At 36.4% G+C, this 26,887-nt stretch overlaps 1 protein-coding gene and 1 pseudogene across 3 annotated transcripts in view; both read left to right on the top strand.

Moving 5' to 3' along the window:
* Positions 1-26,887, top strand: part of ATAD2 (ATPase family AAA domain containing 2) — a 69,140-nt gene that overhangs the window by 18,371 nt on the left and 23,882 nt on the right. For all 3 annotated transcript variants that reach the window (XM_025922493.2, XM_086695640.1, XM_086695641.1), the window contains exons 7-13: positions 1,406-1,564; positions 2,179-2,296; positions 8,102-8,209; positions 11,352-11,460; positions 11,684-11,799; positions 20,552-20,726; positions 21,563-21,651. In XM_025922493.2, the coding sequence (XP_025778278.1) occupies positions 1,406-1,564; positions 2,179-2,296; positions 8,102-8,209; positions 11,352-11,460; positions 11,684-11,799; positions 20,552-20,726; positions 21,563-21,651 (874 nt within the window). The remainder of the gene's footprint in view (positions 1-1,405; positions 1,565-2,178; positions 2,297-8,101; positions 8,210-11,351; positions 11,461-11,683; positions 11,800-20,551; positions 20,727-21,562; positions 21,652-26,887) is intronic.
* Positions 14,419-16,973, top strand: LOC147571857 (phosphatidylinositol N-acetylglucosaminyltransferase subunit P pseudogene; annotated as a pseudogene).

Below are 26,887 nucleotides of genomic sequence, written 5' to 3' on the forward strand. Positions count from 1 at the left end.
TTATTTAGTAGAATATAGCTCAGCTCTTCTATTCAGAAGCTGTGACATTATTGGTATTTTGTGAGAGATCAAAGGATTGGTCATAATTTAAAAGTGAGAACAGGGGAGGGGCACTTGGGTGTCTCAGTTGATTGAGCGTCTTTTTTCTTTTTTAATTTTTTTTTTTAACGTTTATTTATTTTTGAGACAGAGAGACAGAGCATGAATGGGGGAGGGTCAGAGAGAGAGGGAGACACAGAATCTGAAACAGGCTCCAGGCTCTGAGCTGTCACCACAGAGCCCGACGCAGGGCTCAAACTCCCAGACCGCAATATCATGACCTGAGCCGAAGTCAGACAATTAACTGACTGAGCCACCCAGGCGCCCCGAGCGTCTAACTCTTAATTTCGGTTCAGGTCACATGCTGAGCATAGCGCCTGCTTAAGATTCTCTCTCTCTCTCTCTCTCTCTCTCTCTCTTTCTCTCTCTCTCTCTCTCTCTCTCAAATTTAAAAAAAATGAAAAAATAAAATGAAATAAAAGTGAGGGCAGGGGAAAGCTTAAAAGGATAGTGTGTTTTGTTTGGGAAAGTACTTGAAATCTACAAATCTAAAGCAGATAAACCTGGTTTGCTTATATAATGCATTATAGACAACACATCTCTACCAATTTTAGTTGAAAGGTGATTAAAATTAAGTTTTGCTCTTCTGTTAGGAATTACAACTGTAATTTATTAGAACTTTTCTTGAGTGAAAACCAGTTTTCTGAAACGCATTTTAAATATTTGGTGAGGGTGTTTTACATTTTTGTAAGTAGATATTTGAGTTATGCTCTGTGTAGCTCAGTGACAGCCAGAAGGGCTGGATGGAATTTAAAACTTAAGTTTAAAAGGCAAAAGTTGGGGTGCCTGGGTAGCTCAGTCAGTTGGGCATCCAACTCTTGATCTCAGCGTAGGTCTTGGCCTCAGGGTCATGAGTTCAGGCCCTTGTGTTGGGCTCTGCACTGGGCGTGAAGCCTACTTAAAAAATTCAAATTAAAAATAAGTAAAAATGAAAAAATTAAAGGAAAAAGCTAAGTGAGGAGATACTTTAATTTGTCAACATGTTAAATTAACTTGGAAACTTAAGCATAGTCACTTATATTAATGAAATCAGCAGCAATACCATAAACTTTAGTTTGGTACTACTGACAGTAGCCTTTAAACATCTTTCCCTATTTCCTTTTTTCCTTCCTCTAGTTATTTTTAATTCTGTAGTTGACTTCATTTTTTAAAATCTTCATTTAATGCTGCGAAAGAATCATTTCTATGAGCAATCTAGAAGTAAATTTTTAAAGGAGGGTCTCTTTCTTTCTCTTTCAATTCCCCTTTATTAAAAATTGTTAACATTTTGGTGAGTATTCTGAAAGTAAATGTTTCTTAACTGTAGAATCATCTGAAGAGGGTGAAGACCAAGAAGATGAAGATGATGACGAAGATGATGAAGATGATGACGATGAAGATGAAGAAGATGGGGAAGAAGATAATCAGAAACGATATTATCTTAGACAGAGAAAAGCTACTGTTTATTACCAGGCTCCATTGGAAAGTAAGTGTTACATATATTTGTCCTAGGAGATGTAATTATATTACTTTTATCTTTACTGCTTTTCCTCTGTTATTCTTATTTTTCATGTTTTCATTTTGTAGAATATCCATGGCTGTTGTCTTTCTTAAATTATCCTAAATGTGCAAGAAGTCATTACTTCAAGAAAGTTAGATGTTAGCCTTGACCAAAGCAAATAATTGGGCCATTTTGAAATTTCATGTCTGTCTTTACTTACTGTAGATTTTATAGCTTTCAACTTAGTTTATTTTTTCACTTTGTGTAAATAAGACTGCTTTTGATTTATGTTACAGTTGTGTTTCAGTCCTAATGAGCATATATATGCAGGGCTGATAACCAGCTGTTATGCATCAGTATAATCATAATGGTTGTTTATGGCCAGTGTATGTTTTGGTTGGGTGGGTGTCTGTGCTTTATATAATTTTCAATAGCAACCCTGCAGACATAAATGACTTTAAACATGAACAGTAAAATAGTCTGGTAGATATGTACTAGTATTTTCATGGAAGGCAGCACCTTTGTAAGTATTTAGGTGAAGAACAAAATTATCTTCATAACTACTTAATATGTCACATACCTATAATTCTTCTTTTTAGAACCTCGTCACCAGAGAAAGCCCAACATATTTTACACTGGCCCAGCTTCTCCTGCAAGACCAAGATATAGATTATCTTCTGCGGGACCAAGAAGTCCTTATTGTAAACGAATGAACAGGTTTGGTTCTGAAGTACTGATTGATTTATAACAACGTAATTGTGGCTGTGATAGGTAGGATTCTAGAGTTTTAGGACTGGATGTATCCAGATAGAATTCTAGAATCCTGTATCTTGGAGAGTTCTCTCTATGCCTATAGTGCTCTTATCCCTGCTACCACTGACTAGATTTTTGCTGTTGCTTCCATTACTAGGTAGTTAGTAACTACCATGGTAAGGTAGTTTATTCCGTTGTTCCACACTTTACTAATAGAGAGCTACCTTTGCTTCAGTGTTTACTGTATTCCTGGCTTGGTGTTAATAAGCATCTCACATAGACTGTTTCATTTAATCTTCACATTAAGTTAGAGTGTAGGTTAAGTCTACTATTTCACATAGTATCACAGACATATTTTCTTACTGTGACAAACATTCCAGGTTACATAGCTTTCTAGACTTTTCACAATGCTAACCATCCTCTTCTGGATCTGGTTTTTTCCCTGAGGTTTTATTTCCACTTTAAAAAATTTTTTTTCTCATATAGTAAGAAACATTAATTTTCTTTGACTATTAAAATTATTTGTGGGTTTCTTTTCCTTCTACATCATAACACTTGTTGGTTGTCTGTCATATTTAAGTCCAAAGAGGTAGTTCTTGTTATTTCCTCATTTTCCCAAGTTAAAAAAGGCTTTGTGATTCATTAAAACTTTCTGGGTAATAATAACATTATAGTAGTTCATGAATGAGAGAGCTCGTGGTGAAGATTAAAGAGACAGGGGAAAAAATGACATTTGTGTGGAAATGGTACTTTTTTCTAATATTAATTTCCTCAGAGGTGAGACTGAAATCCTATGAGACTTCAACTATTTGAACAGCTCTTGGAAGTCTCCTCATAGAAGCAGACTAATAACTGAAAGCAACACTTTTGTAAATACTGACATTCTTCTAGGAAAAATATGAAATACTGCTTGTGTCCCTAGGTCTTTTCATTTTCAGAGTGTCAAAATCACAAGCGTACATCCTAGATTTCCTGTTTCATCATCCCTTTCCATAAAACCAGAGCCCAGAAGGATGAAGGGTCAGGAGGGCAACCTGTCAGAGCTGCCCAAGATAAATTGCACCTGAAAGGAGGCCACACTATCATTACTTTTGATAGGCCCCTTTGGAATATTGTTAAAGACCAGTATTTTGATAGTGAAATCTAATGATCTACAGAAAAGGGGGGTAAAGTGTAATGTTCCCTGGAATCCCCTCCAAGCATAAGGCCCAGGGCAGCTGTCTTGGTTGCCTGACTTAAAGGATAAACCTCTACTAGATCCAACAGAAGTGAAAAAGGCTGGCAGTTACTTTGAGATTAAATTTCTTCTTCCATTTTTAATGGGTATGTTTCTGGAAGTAATGTATTTAATGACTGCCTCTGTAGTCACCACCTATAATGGATCTTGCAGCAGGTAGGAATTTTTTTTTTTGCTCCTTTGGTGCTCAGGTTCCCATATTTGGTTCACAGAGTCTACCATTTATTTATGTAAAGTGTCTCATGCTTCTTTGAGTGCAGGACTTTTTTTTCTCCAATTAACAAATGTTTGAGTACTACCATGTACTAAGCACTATGGATATAAAAATGACTTAAGTCAGGATTCCTGCCCTCAGATCTCATAGACTAGTGGAAGATTTGACACATTTATTTGTTATTTTATTATGTATTTATGTATTTATTTATTTTTTATTTGCATGTAGTTGACACATGATGTTACATTAGTTTCAATTTTACAACATAGTTATTCAGCAACTGTATCTGTTATGCTTTGGTCACCACAAGTGTAGCTACCATCTGTCACCGTAACAGCGGTATTAAAATAGTACTGACGATATATTCCCTATGCTGTACCTTTGCTCTTGTGACTTACTCATTCCATTACTGGAAGCTTTGTATGTTCCACTCCTGGTCACCCATTTTGCCCATCCCCCCTTACCACCCCCACCCCCCCACCACCCGTCTGACAACCATCAAGCTTATTCTCTGTACTTATTGGTCTGATTCTGCTTTTTGTTTGTTTATTCATTCTGACACATTTAAATTAAAGTATGAACTAAGATATTTAAATTGTACCCTGAGTCACATTATTTGACTTAATGACTGATTTTGGTTTTGATAGCTTTGTAAAAATTTTTTTCTTTTTGATAACAGATTTATTGAGATGCAATTCACATGCCATATAGTTTACCTGTTTAAAATGTACAGTTCAAGGGGTTTTCACAGTTGTGCAGCTATAACCACAAACGATTTTAGAACATTTTTCTTACCTCAGAAAGAAACCCTGTATTCTTTAGTTATCTCCAGTCCCTCCATCCCCCACAGCCCTGAGCAGCCACTAATCTTTTATCTGTCTCTGTAGATTTGCCTATTCTGAGTATTTCAAATACGTGGACTCTTTTGTGAGTGACTTCTTTCACTTGGTACATTTTTAAGGTTCATCCACGTTTAGCATGTATCAGTACTTCATTCTTTTTTATTGCCAAATAAGATTCCATTGTATAAATATACCATATTTTGGTTATCCATTTATCAGCTGATGGATATTTGGGTTGTTTCTACTTTTTGTGAATAATGCTACCATGACCATTTGTGAACAACTTTTTGTATGGACTTATGTGTTCACTTCTCTTAGGTATGTACCTAAAAATGGAATTGCTAGATCAAATGCTAACTATATTTACTGTTTCAGGGAATTGCTAAATTATTTTCCAGAATGGCTGCTTTATTTTACTTTTCCACAAGCAATGTATGCATGTTCCAATTTCTCCACATCTCAACTGTTAATATTATCTGACCTTTTGAATGTAGCCCTTTAAACCTTTTTTTTTTCCCCCCAACACTCTTACCAAGGTGATATGAACATCTCTTCCCCTTTAACACCGTAATGGTCATTTTGCTCAGCCTTTTTACTTTTTCTTAAAGAGACCAGCTTATGTTTATATTCATGTCCTACTTCACCTACTTAGGCATGGGACCAGACCACACATCCAAAGAATCATTTGGGCATTGCTCTCGGTACCCATGGCAAATGGTCGAAAAACCTTGCAGCCGCAGTGCAGGATCTTCCAAGGGTTTTTTGGCGTGCTTACCATAACAGAGGTTCAGGAACGCTGCCTTTAAGCAGGATTTTCTTTCTTATGATTACTCACCTCTACTCATCTAAGGTTTATTCTTTAGTTTCAGTCTGCAGTTTCTGGAACAAGCCCAATCCCTTTGAACCTGAAGGTAACCTAGTACCGTTGCTTCACCAGTATTCCAGAGTGCCCCTTACCTGGTGTCAAGGTGCTAGAACTGGCAACTCTAAACACTGACTAAGTTCACAGTGCTGGTCCAGCACTTGTCTATGCCAGAATTTCAAACATTTTTAGTAAAATGAAAAATAAAGAGTGAGTGTGGGTGTGGGTGTTTAGAATCTCTTTAAAACTGAAAAAATGGCCTTTCTACAGTATAGAGTAATTGTGAAAACCCTGGACCCATGACTAGGTTTCAGGCCCAGCCCTACCACTTATTAATGACCTTTAGCAAGTTACTTAACCTCTCATTTCAGTTTTTTGACCCATAGAATGAGAATGATATTAGCTGTCTCACAGTAATGTGAGAATTAGGTGAGTTAATACACGAAAAGCATTTAAACTACTATTTGGCATGTATTGAGTGCTCTATGTCTTTGTTATAACTACAATGCTTAAAAACCCTACTTTTCAGGGGCGCCTGGGTGGCTCAGTCGGTTGGGCGTCCGACTTCAGCTCAGGTCATGATCTCGCAGCTCATGAGTTCAGGCCCCGTGTCGGGCTCTGTGCTGACGCTCAGGGCCTAGAGCCTGCTTCGGATTCTGTGTTTCCGTCTCTCTCTGCGCCACCCCCGCCATCCCCCACTCCTGCTCACACTCTGTCTCAAAAATAAACATTAAAAAATTTTTCTTTTAATTCCTTTTCAGATCAAACATTGGAAAATTTATTTCAGTCCACAGGTTTTGTTGTTTGCTTATAATTCTTTTGGTTTGTGAAATAAACAACTGGAAATTACCAGTGTATATAGAAAGTGGGTTTTTTGAATAGACAAAGGTTTGAGTTCTGACACCATCGTTGCCTAATTCTAATATTTTAAGCAAGTTATTTAAACTATGAGCCAGTCACATTGGCTGCAACTCTAAAGTGAGCCTGCTGATATGTACTTGTCCAGAGCTTTACTTAAGATTCAGTGGGATAATATATCTACTATCTGGTACAAGAAGCATTTAATAAATGTTAGTCCTTTTTATTGTGAAGTTAGTCTTCATTATGTGAATACATACGGAATTCACTTACTGTTATGTGAATTATGTGCCTCCAGGTTAGAGTTATTTTGTAATATTAATGGTAATATTAAATAAATTAGTCTTTCATATAAAATTGCACACTTGTACTAGATAGTTTTAGTTTCAGGCCAATCATAAGAATAGTCTTGGGCATGTTTGGGGAGGTGGACATTGGAGGATTATTTTCTCATTTAAATATCTGTGAGAAACCCCTTATCCAAAACCTGTGGGGCCATTTGTGTTTCATAATTCAGACTGGGGTGAAGGTGGAATTACAAAGGTAATGTATAACATTAACATCTCTAGGAGTGTCTGGGCCAGCACTGCCTAGTCAAATGTGTAATAGCAGAACATATGAATAATCATAGTAAGTGGGACAAATAGAGACTGAATTTCCTTTACAACATTTCATTTTTTTTAATGAATATAATTTATTGTCAAATTGGCTTACATACAACACCCAGTGCTCATCCCAACAAGTGCCCTCCTCAATGCCCATCACCCATTTTCTCCTCCCCCCCATCTTTATGACATTTCAGATCCTGGTAAGTGAATAGTGGAAAAACTTATTCTCAGAGTATAAGATTCTGCACCTATGTTATGGAAATAATAGACTGTGAACCTTTAATATTTTTGGAAATATCTACTTACTGTGATTGCACTCTGACTCAGGAAAAGCTCTAGACCCTGAGCCAATGATTAAAGGTTTTCCCAGCTAGATTCTTTGTTTTTCCTATGGGTGTTTTGCAACAAATGCAAAGGTAGAAGTGATTGAATTTTTTTTTCAGTATTTGTAGCACTTGGTGTCTTATTTAGTACTACCAACCAGCCTAAGAATTTGATTATATCCTTACCTCCTTTTTGTGAGAAAATTAAGGCTTATATGGGTTAAGTAATACATCCAATTGACACAGCAGTAAATGATAGTTGTAAATTTACAGGTGATGATACTGTAGATAAAAGGTCATCTTACTTCTCACTGTATTCCTAGTATTTTTTAAACTCTTCTTGATCCTTTTTGGTTTGCATAAAAATTCTCCTGTTCTCCTTTTAAGATTGACATTTCAAAAGGTGAAATTATGTATAGTATAATATTACAAATGTGAAACTATATATGGTATAATATTGAAAATGCTTTCTGAAGTTATAGTCCCAAAGAGTTTAATATCCTCTTTTTCCCACCTTTCTCTTTGAGGATAACTGATTTACATCAAGACTAAGAAGTCATTCTGCTTGGACCATATTCTATCATAACGAACATTTGATTGTCAGCTCTATCACAGCCACCTATCTCTTTCCCTTCCTCTCAGTTATCCCTGTATTTTATTCCCTCCAAAAGATTGAACCATCAAAGCCTACTTCATTGCTTCAGCAAATATATTAATTTTTTGATAAATCTTTTTGGATCCTTAGGTAATTCTGATGTTTGCATCTTATGCCTCTGTTTTTCCTGCCCTCCTTCGTCATGATTTCAGTTTTCCTCTTTACTTTAGGCGAAGGCATGCAATCCACAGTAGTGACTCTACTTCATCTTCCTCTTCTGAAGATGAACAGCACTTTGAGAGACGGAGAAAAAGGAGCCGCAATAGAGCTATCAACAGGTATGTCTTCTACTGATGCTTTTTAATACTATAAGCTATTTTTTTTTAAGTGGTGAGAAGGCTGAATAATTTGGGAGCAGATACAGCTTGACCAAATTTAAAATTTTGGGATACCTGGGTGGCTCAGTCAGTTAAGCATCCGGCTCTTGATTTCGGCTCAGGTCATGATCTCACAGTTCATGGGATTGAGCCCCACGTCAGGTCGACACTGACAGCACAGAGCCTGCTTGGGATGCTCTCTCTCCCTCTCTCTCTGCCCCCACCCCCAATAAATAAACATGTAAAAATTTATACAAAAAGTTAATGTATAAATTAGAATGCCATCTTGTTTGAAACATCTATATTTGAAACTTAAAATACATTAGAACATTTTCTTTTACAGCCATTGTATAGCTCAAATGGTGCTTGACAAACATGGACTTGAGGAAACTTGAAATTTTTTCACTTCAAATACATTTTTTTCTGTTTATAATAATTATAATAATACATCCTTATAGAGCTCTTTAGGAAAATGGGTTTACTTATTTCATAACTTTTTGTAATATAAGTTCGTGTAAGTTCATATATAAGTTTATAGCAAGGATCATACCCATTTTACAGATGTGGTCAGGGGAGTGAAAAAATGCAGGGTTTGTATCCTAATAAAGTAATATTCTCATAGAGTAAAAACTGCATGGTGAAGCAATTAGAAACATAATAATTGAAGGGACGTGCAAACCAACCATTCTTTGTATCCTAAGCTCTATTCTTTTACCACATTGGCTCTGCCCTAGTATGGTAGCCACTAGTTACATATGGCTGTTAAGCACTTGAAATGTACCTAATCTGAATTGAGAAATATTGTAAAATTTTGTTAAAAAAAAACAAAAAAACAAAAAAACACCACATTCTTGGATTTCAAAGACTTAGTATAAGAAAGAATGTAAAGTATCTCAGTTTTTTAAGTATTTATTTTGCATATTGAGATGGTATGTTTTAGATATGTTGGGGTAAGTGAAATATATTATTACTTTTTCTTTGTTTAGTGTATCTAATAGAAAATTTTAAATTACACCTTTGACTTACATTTCATTTCTGTTGGCAGCAGTGACTTAGATCATCGAAAACCTGTATTACTTAGACTGATGTTTCTTTGCCTTCATTCATAGAAATGTACATCTAATCCTGTAGTTTCTATATCATGCAGTTATATTTCTATTAAGAATTATAACTTAGCGCCCAACTTCAGCTCATGTCATGATCTCACGGTTTGTGGGTTCAAGCCCTGTACCGGGCTCTGTACTGACAGCTCAGAGCCTGGAGCCTCCTTCACATTCTTTGTCTCCCTCTCTCTGCCCCTCCCCCACTCATGCTCTGTCGAAAATAAATGTAAATAAATAAATAAATAAATAAATAAATGAGTTATTTGAGAAATACCTTTTAAAAAGCCACAATTGAAAACGTGTTCATCTTAGATTTCACAGTATAAATTCCTTGTGGAGTCTGGAGTTACCAAGATTTGTCACTTGGGGTGAGTTTGGTGTGCTTTTACTTGTGTTTAGTTGTATTTCTTTTCTTAGGCATTCCAACGTGTCGTAACCTCTAACATAAGCAGTTTCCACTCTCCATCTATAAAACAAGCAGGTACTTCTAGGTGTATTTTTTATAATCTACTATAACTGTTTTTGAAAGTAGTTAGGAAAGTAGTGATTCATTCTTGCTTGAGATGGTTGATGTGGATCCAAGGTGCTTGGTGGACTATGAATATTTTGCTGAGAGGTACTGTAGCAGAGTTATTGCAGGTCTGGAGACACTGCTTTGGTTTGAGTCCAGGAACTGACACTTAACCAGTTGTGACTTTGTGCATTTCAGTTAATCTTTTTGTGCCTCAGGTTTTTTTTTAAGGTTTATTTATTCATTTTGAGAGAGAGAGAGCATAAGCAGAGGAGGGGCAAAGAGAGAATCCCAAGCAGGCTCCATGCTGTCAGCATGCGGGGCTCAAACTCATGAACTGCAAGATGATGCCCTGAGCCAAAACCAAGAGTCAGAGCCACCCAGGCACCCCATCAGTTTTCTTTTAAAATAGGAGAAATAATAGCTACTCAATAAATGACTGTTTTGAGGATTTCATGGACTATTACATATAAAGCACCTAAAACAGCCTGACAAGTGGTAAATACTCTGTATATGTTAAGCACAATCATTATAAAGTATATTGATACAGTCTGAATTGCTAACCATGAATTACTTTATGATGCTGCGGCATCTTGAACACTGGCACTTCGTTTGACTGTATATCTCTGATAATAAAACTTCAGGTATAAATATTTCTAACATTAAAGTTCTCAACCTATAAAGAAAATGAAGTTGAAATACATAATTTCACAGTTGCTGATTGAAATTTAACTTTTTAAATTTTTTAAATTATTTTTTATAATGTTCATTGATTTATTTTGAGAGAGAGAGAGAAAACAAACAGGGAAGAGGCAGAGAGAGGGAGAGAGAATCCCAAGCAGGCCCCACGTTGCCAACATGGAGCCTGATGTGGGGGCTGAAACTCACAAACCACAAGTTCATGACCTGAGCTGAAACCAAGAGTCAGATGCTTAGCTGACTGTGCCACCCAAGTACCCCAACTTGTTTTTAAATTTTTAGGAAAAATGTCCATATTCTGACATAGAATTTGGGGGAGAAAGTGAACTGATAGGTGTTTTATTTTTATTTTATTTTTATTTATTTGTCTTTTTTTTTTTTTTTTTTTTTTTAAGAGAGAAAGAGAGCATGAGTGGTAGAGGGAGATAGAATCTTAAGTGGGCTCCATACCCAGAATGGAGCCCAAAGTGGGCTTGATCCCACAACCTTGAGGTCATGACCTGAGCCAAAATCAAGAGTTGGATGCTTGGGGTGCCTGGGTGGCTCAGTCGGTTAAGCGCCAGACTTCAGCTTAGGTCATGATCTTACAGTTCATGGGTTCAAGCCCCACATCAGCCTGGAGCCTGTTTTGGTTTCTGTGTCTCCCTCCCTCTCTCTCTCTCTCTGTCCCTCCCCTGTTCACCCTCTGTCTCTCTCTCTTTCTCTCAAAAATAAACAAAAAAAAAGTTGAATGCTCAACCGAGCTACCCAACACCCTAATGGGTGTTTCTTTTTAATTTTTTAAAAATAGGTGCCTCCCACTAAATTTTCGGAAAGATGAATTAAAAGGAATTTATAAAGATAGAATGAAGATTGGAGCAAGTCTTGCAGATGTTGATCCAATGCAACTAGATTCTTCAGTGAGTACGATCTTGTATGCTTGAACTTAAATACTGTTTTAATTTAGTTTTAAAGTTTAACCAATTTTTCTTTAAATCCGAAACTTTACAGACTTTTTCAGGCTACAGCTAAAATGCTGTTACTCAGTTGGCTGTGTATAGGTTGAGCCTAGTATAGAAATGGAGTGATATTTTAATTTTGATTCCAAATCTGAGAATGTCCATGTTTCCCTTCCATTATCAGGTACGATTTGATAGCATTGGTGGCCTGTCTAATCATATTGCAGCTCTAAAAGAGATGGTGGTGTTTCCATTACTTTATCCAGAAGTCTTTGAAAAATTCAAAATTCAACCTCCAAGGTAATTTAATAATTTTATTTTAGCCAAAATGTGGGCTGTGCTACTGTTGTCCAGAAAGATAACATTTCTCCATTGAAATTTTTTAGGTCTACAGTAATTTAGTGTGCTTTTCTGGGTACTTCGAATATTTTTACTTTTCTAATATTTAACTTGAAAAATGGTTTCAAAATTGATCCTCACGAAAAGAAAAACAATTTCCAATGCTTTTCATATATTTACTGAAATTTCTCCTATACTTTTTAGTTTTTTCTTTCACTTTTACAATTTTGTTTCAGGTCTGTATCAAAGTAACATATGTACATACTTTTAATACTTTTTAAAGTTTTGTTTAAGAGAGAGCGCGCAATCGGGGGAGGGATGGAGAGAGAGAGAATCCCAAGCAGGATCCGTGCTGGTCGCATAGAGCCCAATCTCATGAACCATGAGATCATGACCAGAACCCAGATCAAGAGTCGGATACTTAACCGACTGAGCCACCCAGGCGCCCCGTACATAATTTTAAGTCACATAAGTACTGTAAGTCTTACAAAGGAAAAAATGGTAGTGGGAGTAGTCCTCCCTCTACTCTTCCTCCTCCAGTTCAATTCCCACTTTCCAGAGCCAACTGTTTTCAACTCCTTTAGCTATTAGGTATTTACCTATATAGATTTAAATAATATGCTTATACTGTAATTTTTGTTTTTTTCTGTTTTAGCATTCTGTAGGCTTCTAACATGAATAGTGACTATTTGGTTCTTTTGCCTTCCCCACTCTCCATATATACACATTTTTTTCCTGTCCTCATATGCTCCCAGTAGCTTCTTTATGCACAAATATAAGTGTTGAATCAATTTTCAGTGTGTGCTTTATGATTATGTAAATGTAAATGTTTTTTTTACAGCTGAGCCATATATAGTATATCATGACTATTCTCTTTTTTACAACTCTGCTCTTTCCCCTCAGCGTTAATACTCTTTGCCTGTGGGTGAGGGGTTTTTTTTTTTTTTTCCCTTTATAGAGTTTTTAAAATAATTTTATATGTGCTTATCAGTTCATCCACAGAGTTTGCTAGGGAGAAAACTCTTCAGTATAGTTAAACATACCAAATAATTTATTGACTCCTCATTTTTCTAGACACATCTTGTTGGAGCTTTTGTTCTGTTGCTTCCATCCATACGGGTTATTCTTAGTCTTGTAGCACAACTAAACTTTGGGATTTCTTATCACCATCAATGAGATTTCCTTTATGTATCTTTTAGTGCTGGATTCCTTGCTTCCTGGATTCAACTAAGACCCCTTTTTAGTATTAGTATTATTTTTAAGATTTTTAAAAAATTATTTTTAATTTACATACCCAACATGGGGCTCAAAACCACAAACTCAAGGTCAAGAGTTTCATGCTCCACCAACTGAGCCAACCAGGTGCCCTACGACCTTTTTTTTACAGCTGTGTTTTGATGGAGTGCAATCTGGGAATATCTTAAGAAAAAAGAGTGCACAAGAAGTTATTTTTATTTTCTTTTTGAGGATGGTCATGTAACCACACTCTGCTGATGCATCTTTTTCCCCTCCTGCTTTCATTGTGCTATTATATACCTTTATGGTCTGGAAAAATGTCTGGTTTGTGGGAAGGTTTTTTTGTATCACTTCTTCAATAATTTTCTGCTCCATTTTTCCTTTTCCCTCAATTCATGTCAGTTGATTGTTGGACTTTCTAGATTAATGTACTTTTCTTTTTCTTTCTTGTTTTCAGCCCTCTTGATCTTAGGGGCTTTCTGTGTCTAGTGATCCTTGGCTTTCTGCTAATATTTAATTTATTTTTAAAAGCTTACTAGTAGGGCTTGTTAATTTGTAGGCCTCACCTTAGGGTGATTGGTGGATGGTGATTTTTTTTTTTAACTTTTTATTTATTTTTGAGAGAGACCGAGTGTGAGCGGGGGGAGAGGGAGACAAAAGCAGGCTCCAGGCTTTGAGCTGTCAGCACAGCTGGAACCCATGAGCCATGATATCATGACCTAAGTTGAAGTTGGAGGCTTAACCCGCAGAGCCATCCAGGCACCCCAATGGATGCTGATTGATGCTGATTCTTTTACCAGAAGTCCTCAAAGTCAGTATCTAGTCGGGCCCTTTTTCCCCCCAGAGACAAATCCTCCAGTTTTCTCTTGGAAGCTTATGAGCTTGGCTGCCAGAATTTTAGCAGTAGGCCTGAGCAAAGCTTAGTAGTCTTCTCTTCAGTATGGAGTTTTTAACTTAATTTCTGCAGCATCTCATCTTGTGCAATACCAGAAAGTAAACTATCCAAGCAAGTTGCCTGTGTGGAGTAGTAAAAGGGATCAGGGTGGTCTCAATGATTTTTTGTTTGTTTGTTTTTAGTTTATTTGTTTTTTTTTTTTTATTTTAAAAAAAAATTTTTTTTTTTCCAACGTTTATTTATTTTTGGGACAGAGAGAGACAGAGCATGAACGGGGGAGGTGCAGAGAGAGAGGGAGACACAGAATCGGAAACAGGTTCCAGGCTCTGAGCTATCAGCCCAGAGCCCGACGCGGGGCTCAAACTCACAGACCGCGAGATCGTGACCTGGCTGAAGTCGGACGCTTAACCGACTGCGCCACCCAGGTGCCCCTAGTTTATTTGTTTTGAGGGAGCACGTGAGGGAGGGGCAGAGAGAGAGGGAGACCGTGAATCCCAAACAGGCAACACGCTGTTAGTGTGGAGCCCAACTTGGGGCTTGATCTCATGAACCATGATATCATGACCTGAGCCAAAATCAAGAGTCAGATGCTTAACGGACTGAGGCACCCAGGGCCCCAATTTTGGTCCTTTTCTTTCTAGTGTTTATATCTCACTTATTAACCCATTTTTTAAAATTTAAAGTTAGTGAACATACAGTGTAGTCTTGGCTTCAGGAGTAGAAGCCAGTGATTCGTCTCTTACATAAGACACCCAGTGTTCATCTCAAAAAATGCCCTTCTTAATGCCCATCACCTGTTTACCCACATTCCCCCACCCTTTTATAAACCCTAGTCCTTGATTCCTTTTTCCTTGTGCAACTTTTCCTGAATCACCTGTATGGAAATGTTAATTTAAGTACACTTTTTTAGATTGGTAAGCTTTGTTGCTTTTCCATTATAAAAGTTATGTAGCGTACATCGATCACAGTTACACATTGGTGAATTAAAAACAATTTTTTTAACTAGAAAGATACTGATATTAAATAATAGCATTTGCTTTCTAGAAGAAGCATTGGAAGCACCTAGAGTAATTTAGTAAGTGGGAAGAGGGGTGCCATTGTGACTTAGCTTGTTCCTCAGTTTTCCCTCTTTAACCCCTTCTGCAGCTTCCTTGTTGGTGCTTGGACAGAGGACTCACCATTGAGGTGGCCAAGCTGTCAGGAGGGGCCTGAGTGGTCATTTCAGGGACCCAAGATTGTCTGAAGTCACAGTGAGAATGGTGGAAAATTCATCATTGCCATTGCCACAGAGAGTGATTTATGGCTTTTTTCTTTTCTTAATCTCCCAATTTGGCTTCATACTATATTTTGTGTGGGCTTTTATTCCTGAATGTCGAGTAAACTCCTTAGGTTTAACTGTTGGCCTCAAAAATACAGGGCAGTCGCATTGCCTGTCTGCCTCCTCATTACTATAGTTATATACTCTTATTTAGAGTACCTCATGATATCATGAGTACCTCTCTCCACTCCATTCATACAATTATAAATAACTGTGCTAAAAATCAGCAGCAGAACAAATACCAAGAAGAAGCTATCCCAGCATTAAATGCGGATATTCCTATTAGAGAAGTAAACCAAATGTTTTCCTTGCAGCCAAAGAACTTTATGCCAAAAACGGAATTGTATTTAGACTAACATCAAGCATTTATTGTAAGTTTTTGACATAGTAATTTTGACCATATTTTTCCTTTTACTGATACCTGATATTGAAATGTAAAAAAAAGTAAGTCAAGGGGCGCCTGGGTTGCTCAACTTGTTGAGCATCTGACTCTTGATTTCAGCTTAGGTCATAATCTCACAGTTTCATGTGTTTGAGCCCCACATCAGGCTTTGTGCTGGCAGCATGGAGCCTGCCTGGGATTCTCTCTCTCCCTCTCTTTCTGCTCCTCCCCTGCTCTCCCTCCCTCTCAAAATAAATAAATAAACCTTAAAAAGTAAGTCCATAGGTCATGATCCCTCACTTCGGGGGTTCAGATCCCACATCATGTGCTGACATCACAGAGTCTGCTTGGGATTTTCTCTCTCTCTCCCTGTCTCTCTGCCCCTTCCATTCTCTTTCTCTGTCTCTCAAAATAAATAAACTTTAAAAAAAAAAGTAAGTCAAACTTCTCTTAGATTAAGTTCCATTAATATTATAAATGCTCTCAAATTTTAGTTATTAATGGAATAAAATACTGCATTACTGTAAAAAAAAAGTAATTTAGTAAATTTGAAAAAAAAAAACTCTCCCGATGTTTTCTCATTTCTCCTTCCTTACAACAAACATTTCCCCTTATAATAAATTTATAATTGTATTAACCTGCTGTTTTCATGTGGTTCTCTTTCTGTTTTAATAGCTGAATAATATACCATAATGTGGATGTATCATTTTTTAAATCAATTCTGCTATTGCTGACTATGTAGATTTTTTTTTATTATTGTCACAAATGTTAATATGAATATCTCATTGCTTCCTCTTTGTATGAATCCTCAATTACCTCTTAAGATACAGCCTCACAAATAACATTGTTAGCTCAGTACACACATTCTTAAATTCTTTTCCTGCCTTCGTTTTTGTATGTTGAAATTTTCATTTATTTATTCCATTTGTTTGGTGTTTAAACAGTTGCTTTGTTTTTTTTCTCTCTGCATTTGATCATGTCAATTTCTTACTATTTTTTATATTTTATTCTTTTTTACTGTTTATTTTTGAGACAGAGTGTATGTGTGCACATGCTCACAAGGGGTAGAGAGGGAGAGAGAATCTCAAGCAGGCTCCACGCTCAGCTCGAAGCCCAGTGGGAGATTTGATCCAACGACCGCAAGTTCACAACCTGAGCCAATGTCAATAGATGCTGAACCAACTGAGCCACCCAGGCACCCCTCTTTTATATTTTATTCTTAACTTCTAATAGATTTCATCCATCACGTGAAATTTTTCCCACCATTTCTGCTTTTCTGGAATCTTTTTTTTTTTTTTTTAATTTTTTTTTTTAACGTTTATTTATTTTTTTTGAGACAGAGAGAGACAGAGCATGAACGGGGGAGGTTCAGAGAGGGAGGGAGACACAGAATCTGAAACAGGCTCCAGGCTCTGAGCAGTCAGCACAGAGCCTGACGCGGGGCTCAAACTCCCAATACCGCGAGATCGTGACCTGAGCCGAAGTCGGACGCTTAACCGACTGAGCCACCCAGGCGCCCCCTGCTTTTCTGGAATCTTAATGTTTCTTTTCTTTCTTTTTTTAATTTATGTATTTTTTTTTAACTTGTTTTGTTTTTTATTTTTTTTAACTTACATCCAAATTAGCATATAGTGCAACGATGATTTCAGGAGTAGATTCCTTAGTGCCCTTTACCCATTTAGCCCATCCCCCCTCCCACAACCCCTCCCATAACCCTCAGTTTGTTCTCCATATTTATGAGTCTCTTCTGTTTTGTCCCCCTCCCTGTTTTTATATTATTTTTCCCTTACCTTATGTTCATCTGTTTTGTTTCTTAAGGTCCTCATGTGAGTGAAGTCCTATGATTTTTGTCTTTCTCTGACTAATTTCTCTTAGCATAATACCCTCCAATTCCATCCACATAGTTGCAAATGGCAAGATTTCATTCTTTTTGATTGCCAAGTAATACTCCATTATATATATATACTACGTCTTCTTTATCCATTCATCCATCGATGGGCATTTGGTCTCTTTCCATACTTTGGCTATTGTTGATAGTGCTGCTATAATCATGGGGGTGCATGTGTCCTTCGAAACAGCACACCTATATCCCTTGGATAAATACCTACTAGTGCAATTGCTGGGTTGTAGGGTAGTTCTATTTTTAATTTTTTGAGGAACCTCCATCTTGTTTTCCAGAGTGGCTGCACCAGCTTGCATTGCCACCAACAATGCAAAAGAGATTCTCTTTCTCCGCATCCTCGCCAGCATATGTTGTCTGAGTTGCTAATGTTAGCCATTCTGACAGGTGTAAGGTGGTATCTCATTGTGGTTTTGATTTGTATTTCCCTGATGATGAGTGATGGTGAGCATTTTTTCATGTGTCGGTTGGCCATCTGGATGTCTTCTTTGGAGAAGTGTCTATTCATGTCTTTTGCCCATTTCTTCACTGGAATCTTTGTTTTTTGGCTGTCGAGTTGATCAGTTCTCTATAGATTTTGGATACTAACCCTTTATTTGATATGTCATTTGCAAATATCTTCTCTCATTTTGTCGGTTGCCTTTTAGTTTTGCTGATTGTTTCCTTTGCTGTGCAGAAGCTTTTTATTTTGATGAGGTCCCAGTAGTTCATTTTTGCTTTTGTGTCCCTTGCCTCTGGAGACGTTCGATAAGAAGTTGCTGCGGTCAAGATCGAAGAGATTTTTGCCTGCTTTCTCCGCGAGGATTTTGATGGCTTCTTGTCTTACATTGAGGTCTTTCATCCATTTTGAGTTTATTTTTGTGTGTGGTATAAGAAAGTGGTCCAGGTTCATTCTTCTGCATGTCGCTGTCCAGTTTTCCCAGCACCATTTGCTAAAGAGTCTGTCTTTATTCCATTGGATATTCTTTCCTGCTTTATCAAAGATTAGTTGGCCTTATGTTTGTGGGTCCGTTTCTGGGTTCTCTTTCTGTTCCATTGATCTGAGTGTCTGTTCTTGTGCCAGTACCATACTGTCTTGATGATTACAGCTTTGTAGTATAGCTTGAAGTCTGTAATTGTGATGCCTCCTGCTTTGGTTTTCTTTTTTAAGATTCCTTTGGCTATTCGGGGTCTTTTCTGATTCCATACAAATTTTAGGATTATTTGTTCTAGCTCTGTGAAGAATGCTGGTGTTATTTTGATAGGGATTGCATTGAATATGTAGATTGCTTTGGGTAGTATCGACATTTTAACAATATTTGTTCTTCCTATCCAGGAGTATGGAAATCTTTTTTCATTTTTTTGTGTCTTCAATGTCTTTCATAAGCTTTCTGTAGTTTTCAGTGTATAGATTTTTCACCTCTTTGGTTAAATTTATTTCTAGGTATTTTATGGGTTTTGGTGTAACTGCAAATGGGATCGATTCCTTGATTTCTCTTTCTGTCGCTTCATTGTTGGTGTATTAGGAATGCAACCGATTTCTGTGCGTTGATTTTATATCCTGCACCTTTGCTGAATTCATGAATCAATTCTAGAAGTTTTTTTGTGAAATCTTTTGGTTTTTCCCTATAGAGTATCATGTCATCTGCAAAGAGTGAAAGTTTGACCTCCTCCTGGCTGATTTGGATGCCTTTTATTTCTCTGTGTTGTCTGAGTGCAGAGGCTAAGACTTCCAATACTATGTTGAATAACAGTGGCGAAAGTGGACATCCCTGTCTTGTTCCTGACCTTAGGGGTAAAGCTGTCAGTTTTTCCCCATTGAGGATGATATTAGCGTTGGGTCGTTCATATATGGCTTTTATCCTTAGTGTTTCTTTTCAAGAGCAGTTATATGGTGATCTGAAATTGATTATGTCATGTTACTTTGGTAGCACTTAATCCATGACATGTTCTATTTCTGTATACTTTTTACATTTCTAACAAGAATTATGAGTATAGGGGTGCCTGGGTGGGTCATTTAAGTGTCCAACTTCAGCTCAGATCATGATCTCACAGTTCACAAGTTTGGGCCCCATATCAGGCTCTGTGCTGACAGCTCAGAGCCTGGAGCCTGCTTCAGATTCTTTGTCTCCCTCTCTTTCTGCCCCTCCCCCACTACACTCTGTCTCTTTCTCTCAAAAATAAATACTAAAAATAAATGTTGAAAAAAGAGTTATGGATATAGCCCATTTTTTTTAAGAATTCTATTCTAAGAGCAATGAATAACTTTAGAAATAAATGAAAAATTATAGATTACCCCATGACAGTGATGTCACCAAGAATGATGTCAAATTATTTACATTGTCCTAATCTCTACCACCTAAACACCACAATTATTTCTTAATGCTCTCTCTTTTTTACTTTACTTTCTCTTCTGTTCATTCCCAACGTGTTTTCTTGCACAACTTTTGGTGTTGTGTTACTGACGCTGAGACCAAAGGTTGTAGACGAAATGTATTCTTTCCCTTGATATGTCACAAAAGTAAACTATCAAGTCTTTTTAAGCTTGACTTCTGTGCAAGGTAAAGTAATATGATGGGCATGATGAATGACTAAAAGAAAATTTATTTTGGGGCACCTGGATGGCTCAGTTAAGTACTGACTCTTGATATTAGCTTGGGTCATAATTGAGCCCCATGTGGGGCTCTGTGCTGAGCATGGAGCTGGTTTGGGATTCTGTCCCTTTGCTCCTCCCCTGCTCACACACGTGCACGTGCTCTCTTAAAATAAATAAATAAATAAAATTTTTAAAAAGAAAATGTTTCAAATAAAGGGTTTTATTTAGTTTCAGTATTAATTTTGTAGTATCAGTATTAATTTTCAGGTTTTAAGTTGTGCTTTGTGGATTGAAACAATAGTTATCTTACTTTATTCACTAATTTGTATTCATGAAATTGGTTTCTAATTTAGTTTAAAGAGTCTACTTTTTAATGTAGTACTAAAATAACATTTATTCTTCTATAGAGGTTGTTTGTTTTATGGCCCACCTGGAACTGGAAAAACTATGGTTGCTAGAGCACTTGCCAATGAGTGCAGTCAAGGGGATAAAAGGGTAGCATTCTTCATGAGGAAAGGTGCTGATTGTCTGAGTAAATGGGTCGGAGAGTCTGAAAGACAGCTACGATTGCTATTTGATCAGGTATGATATTAAAATTTCGCTATATAGATCTGTAATCAATGCGGGTGTAAGTATGTAAGGATTAGATAGGTGTGGCATTTAATCACTTTTCAGAAAAGTTAGACCAAATATTCTTTATTAAGATAATACTGACTTATGATAGACAGTTTTATAGGAAGAAGAGAAAGGAATAATAAGATCTAAGTTCTTTGGAGTCTTATGTCTCATATCCAGAAAGAGGCTGGTAGTCTCATACTTAACAGTAGTGAGTTATGTCTCAGTATGTGAGTTGAAGATTAGTTCTGCCCTAGAGTAGCTTTCAATTTCATATCCCAGATTGTATTGACAGCACATTGTAAGATAATACATTCTGATCTACTAAGGCATATTGCTGCAGATGCTTTTAAATCTCTTTATAGAACACACTGAGTTTCTTTAATTTAACTGAAATAGACTTTAAAAAAAAATATGGCATCTTGCTAAGTGTTTTCCCATCCTGACATGGAGGAAGGCTATGTCATTGTCTTCTGTTCTTTGTCTTGTTTTAGCAGTTGATTTTAAATATATATTTTGTGTGTCCCAATAACTATAGCTATATGTAACCCAAGGTATATGACCAGTGGAGTATGTATTTTGAATAATTCCAATGGAGAATGCAAAAAAATTAAATTGTTTGCATTATATTTTTGGATATGTAAGTTCTTAAAATATAGTTCTCAGATTTATGTTTAGATTTACAAATTAGAAATTAATTCTCCTAAGCAAGTTAGAATGAAAACAGATTAAAATGGTTCATATTAAGTCTATATATTTGAAGTTTTTCATATTAACATGCAAACACTGGACCTGCTTTCTAGGCTTATCAGATGCGCCCATCCATTATTTTTTTTGATGAAATTGATGGTCTGGCTCCTGTACGATCCAGCAGGCAAGATCAGATTCACAGGTAAAATTTGTTTAATAGCACTTCTGTCTTTCTTCCTGTATTCTGAGCTGTACTGATACTGCATAAGGGATAGAATATTAAAATGGTGAAAGATACTTCACAAACCAGCAGTTTCCTCTTCTTGATAGAACCCCAATATATAGTACAAAAAGAAAAATGAACCTGTTCTGTATGGCAAGGTATTCACAAGCACAGTATTAAAATCTTGGTTACAGGTTTAATTCATGATACAAACTTAAATGTCCACTGGCTAGTGAGGTGTAAGGCAAATGAAATGAGTGAGGCAAGCCAGTAGTAAGAGTGGGACTATGGTTTGGAGTGTGGCTGAGCATCTAATCATAAGAGCATAGCCAGTTGTTTTTAGCCCAAACCTATTATTGAAGTGCAGAAGTTGACTCAGACTTGAAAAATAAATTTGCACTTTCTTAAATGTTATATTCAAATTTTTGTGTTAAATATCTTTTAAATGTTGCCAACTAATTCAGATCTTTTTAAGATACTGCTTTGGCCAAACAAAATATGTCTTAGTGCATGACTACTAGTTTGAGATTCAGTTATTAGTCCAACTTCTTAATTTTCAGAACGAGAGAATTGCATCTCCTCTATGATAAACTGACTGCCAAGGTGGGGGCACTTGTCCTTAGTGACACTGCCTCAACTTGAATCTAAATTTTAATCCTAGTTCATCTTCAGTTTTTCAGAACCCTCTTTTCAAATTGTCTCAAGTATTATCTGTAAATTGCTTAATTAATTTTGGATACTCTAAAGCAAATGTTTACATGTCTTCATATATGCCAGTATTGTTTTTTATTATAAATAATATGAAGAGGAATAAGACATAATTATGTGAGAAGTAGGTTTTTATTTTCTTAACAGCTAACAATATTTACTGTAGTCTGGTGGTCTTTGACTTGATACTGTATACAATTTCATTTGTTGCTCTTAGTAAATCAAAATGTTAAGTGCTATGGTAAAAATAGTTGTGTCTGCAATAACTTACACTAATCATACAGACTTTTTATATATGACAAATTTCATCAGCAGCTATATTGTATTCATTGTATTGGTAGGATCAAACATATTTAACAATACTACCATTACTTTGCAACCAAATAATTGAGTACTATGTTTTGGAATAGTTCTAAAAGGAATTAGAAATTTTAGCAACAAAAATCATAATTTGGGAAGCACATGCCTTCTCAAGTACATACATGTATTTAATTGAAGGATAGTTGACCTACAGTGTTACTAGTTTAAGGTGTAAAACATAATGATTCAGCAATTCTATATATTAAGCTATGCTCATACAAGGTAAGTGTAGTTGTCATCTGTCACCATACAGCATTATTACAATATTCACTATATTCCCAGTGCTACACTTTTCATTCTCATGACTTACTTTGTAACTGTAAGTTTGTACCTCTTAATCTTCACCCATTCTGCCCACACCCCCAATCTCCCTTCCTCTGGCAATTACCAGTTTGTTCTATATTTATGGTTCTGTTTCTGTGGTGTTTATTTGTTTTGTTTTTAGATTCCACATATAACTGAAATAATTTGTTATTTGTCTTTGAATGACTTATTTCATTTAGTGTAACATCCTCTAGGTTGCCTCAGATGACAAGATCCCATTCTTTTTTATGGCTGATATTCCATTGTATACATATATAGCACATCGTCTTTACCCATCTATCATCTATTGATGGACAGTTAGATTGCTTTCATATCTTGGCTATTGTAAATAATGCTGCAATAAACATAGAAGTACATGTATCTTTTCCAGGTAGCGTTTTTGTTTTGGGGGGGGGTAATAAACAGTAGTGGATTATATGGTATTTTTATTTTTAACTTATTGAAGAACCACCATCCTATTTTCTATAGTGGCTGTAACAATTTACATTCCCAGCAACAGTGCATGAGGGTCTTCTTTTCTCCACATCTTTACCAACACTTGTTATTTCTTGTCTTTTGATGTTACCATTTTGACAGATACAAGATGATACCTTATTGTGGTTTTGATTTTCATTTCCCTGATGGCTAGTTGAATATCTTTTCACATGTCTTTCAGCTATCTGTATGTCTTCTTTAGAAAAGTGTTTGCTCTTTCAAAGAATGTGCTCTGCCCATTTTTTAGATTATTTGGGTTTTTTTTTCTTTTTTTTTTTTTTTTTTTTTTTTTTGGTTTTGAGTTGTGTAAGTTCTTTATATATTTTGGATATTAATGCCTTACTGGATACATCATTTGTAGAGGTCTTCTCCCATTCAGTAGGTTGCCTTTTTGTTTTGTTGATACCTTCCTTTGCTTTGCAAAAGGTTTTTATTTTGATACAGTCCCAATAGTTTAACTTTGCTTTTGTTTCCTTTGTCTAAGAAGACACATCTAGAAAACTGTTGCTAATAAGGCCAGTGTCCAAGAGATTATTCCCTATGTTTTCTTTAAGAAGTTTTATGGTTTCTGGTCTCACATGTAGGTCTTTAATCCATTTTGAGTTTGTTTTTGTGAATTGTGTAAGAAAATGGTCCAGTTTCAAAGATTGCCAAAGCAATCCTGAGGAAGAGCAAAGGTGGAGGTATCACAATCCCAGATTTCAGGATATGCTACAAAACTATGGTAATCAGAACAGTATAGCACTGGCACAAAAATAGGTCAATAGAATAGGATAGAGAGCCCATAAATAAACCCACACTTATATATGATCAATTAATCTCTGATAAAAGCAGGAATATGCAGTGGGGATATTGTACACAATAATATAGACAGTCTCTTCAGTAAATGGTGTTGGGAAACTGGGTGGCTTATATATTGATATGAGAAACTTAATGTGCAATTTTTTAACCAAAGACTTAAAATATCTGAGCATAAACATTTTTGTTAGATTAAGCATTTTTAAAAGTTAGCACGTTGAACATTATTAAACTGTAATTTTTATCTGTTAGTAATAATATTGAAAGAGAATACAAGGAAGTATGTGAATGCCGTAGAAAATATGATTTTTAGCTTAAGAAAGGATATAAATATAAAATAAATTAAAACCCTAAAATATTTACTTTGAATTGGGAGTATCAATATGAATTCATGATGGTTGATTTTTTTTTTTTTTTACTTTTAACTTTATTTATTTTGAGCGTGAGTAAGAGTGGGAGGGGGCAGAGAGAGGGGGAAAGAGAGAGCATCCCAAGCAGGCTCTGCACTGTCAGCTTGAACTCATGAACCACGAGATCATGTTCTGAGCCAAAGTCAGACACTTAACTGACTGAGCCGCCCAGGTGCCTCTCAGGATGAATTTTTTTAAGAAAAGATAGTTTCTAGCTCTGGACACTTAAAAATGCCTAGGAGTTACTACAACCCAGTAGCAGTTCACACCCCTGGCACCCAAAATGTGGTACTAGCACTTAGAGGAGAGATGCCTGGAATATCTTGTAATGCCTGGAAGCAAAGAAGCTATTGAAAACTACTAGGGTCATAACAGAATGACATAGTCAGTTTTGAAAGTTTCAATTGGCCAAGATGGGATAATTCGAGCATCAAAAATAATAATGACTATAGGGGCGCCTGGGTGGCTCAGTCGGTTAAGTGTCTGACTTCGGCTCAGGTCATGATCTCACAGTCTGTGAGTTCGAGCCCCACGTCAGGCTTTGTACTGACCGCTCAGAGCCTGGAGCCTGCTTTGGATTCTGTGTCTCCCTCTCTCTCTGCCCCTCCCCTGCTCATGCTCTGTCTTAAAAATAAATAAAAACATCAAAAGAAATTTTTTTAAAAAATAATAATGCTTATAATAGAGTGAAAAGCATCAAATACATAAAAACTGTCAGTTTTTAATGATCTTTTTTTAAAAAATAAAAATTGGTCTCTCCAAAGGGTGCTAAAACAGTGACTCATTACTCTGAAAATTGATAAACAAAACGAATCAGGCATTTCTTTTTCCTGTCCTGTAACTATGATTCATGCCATGATTGAGAGTAATTGATGAAGTAACATTGTTCTTTATAGGGAAATCATAGGTAATAAATACAGAAGAAATTATTGGAATAGAAAATCACCATTTTGCAACCCCTTATGACATAGTAGATCTAGCCATGTGGTTTTCAACTGAGAGTAGATTTTGCCCCCCATGGGACAAATGTCTGGAGACATTTTTGATTGTGACAAATTGGAGGAGGTGAGTGATGTATCACTGGCATCTAGTGGGTGAAAACTACAGATGTTGTTAAACATTCTACAGTGCCAAGGACAGCTCTGTACAACAGATAATTACCTGACCCAAATGCCATTTGTGCCAAGATTGAGAAACCTTGATCTAAGCAATAATTGTAAGTGGCTACAAAAACAGTAAAGTAACAAGGTTGATGGCGAAGTTTAGGATGAATGTAGTAAGCTGATAACCTCTCATGTAAACCCAATCCCCTGATGTTAAATGAGAAACTGGTATTATGTACCTGCTGAGTATACAATAGGAAGTACGTGGAATACTCCTATCATACATGCTATCCTAAGTAGTTTAACCTGCATCTATTAAGCTTCTAGATCTAACTGCCAGTTTGTAGGAAATATGAACGATATAGGACAAGTTAATGACCCTATCAGGAAACAAGTTAGCCTAATCCAGAATGTGGGAAGGAAATTTTACAAGGCAAAGACCCAGTTTCTTCCAACAAATAAAAGGCATGAAGGCAAAAAAAGAAGGTTCAATGGGGACTGTTAAGGAATTGAGGGACATTTGACCCCAGGGTGTGTGGATCTTGGCTTAAAAACATCAAATGTAGAAAAGATATTTTGAAACAATTAGGAAAATTAAATATTAGGTGATATTAAGGAATTATTGTCATTTCCATTGGTGTCCTGGTACTGTGGGAGTTTTTAAAAGTCCTTATCTTAGAAATAAATACGTGAAGTATTTAATATGAAATATTTATGGATTAAATGATCTGTGGAAAGTTTTTGGGGTTTTCTTTAAAATCTGTTGGATGGAGAAAAACACAATTGGGTGAAGTCATAAAAAAGCGACACTGATAACTTTTTTTTAATTCTTATTTATTTTTGAGAGAGAAAAAGTGTGAGCAGGGGAGGGGCAGAGAGAGAGGGAGATGCAGAATCCGAAGCAGGCCCCAGGCTCTGAGCTGTCAGTACAGAGCCTGATGCCGGGCTCAAACCCACAAGCCGTTAGATCATGACCTGAGCCAAACTTGGACGCTTAACCAACTGAGCCACCCAGGCGCCCTGAAAGGACATCAATAA

This window comes from Puma concolor, chromosome F2 (genome assembly GCF_028749965.1).
Source record: "Puma concolor isolate L17-30 chromosome F2, mPumCon1.1.hap2, whole genome shotgun sequence".
In the NCBI taxonomy this organism is placed as follows: Eukaryota; Metazoa; Chordata; class Mammalia; order Carnivora; family Felidae; genus Puma; species Puma concolor.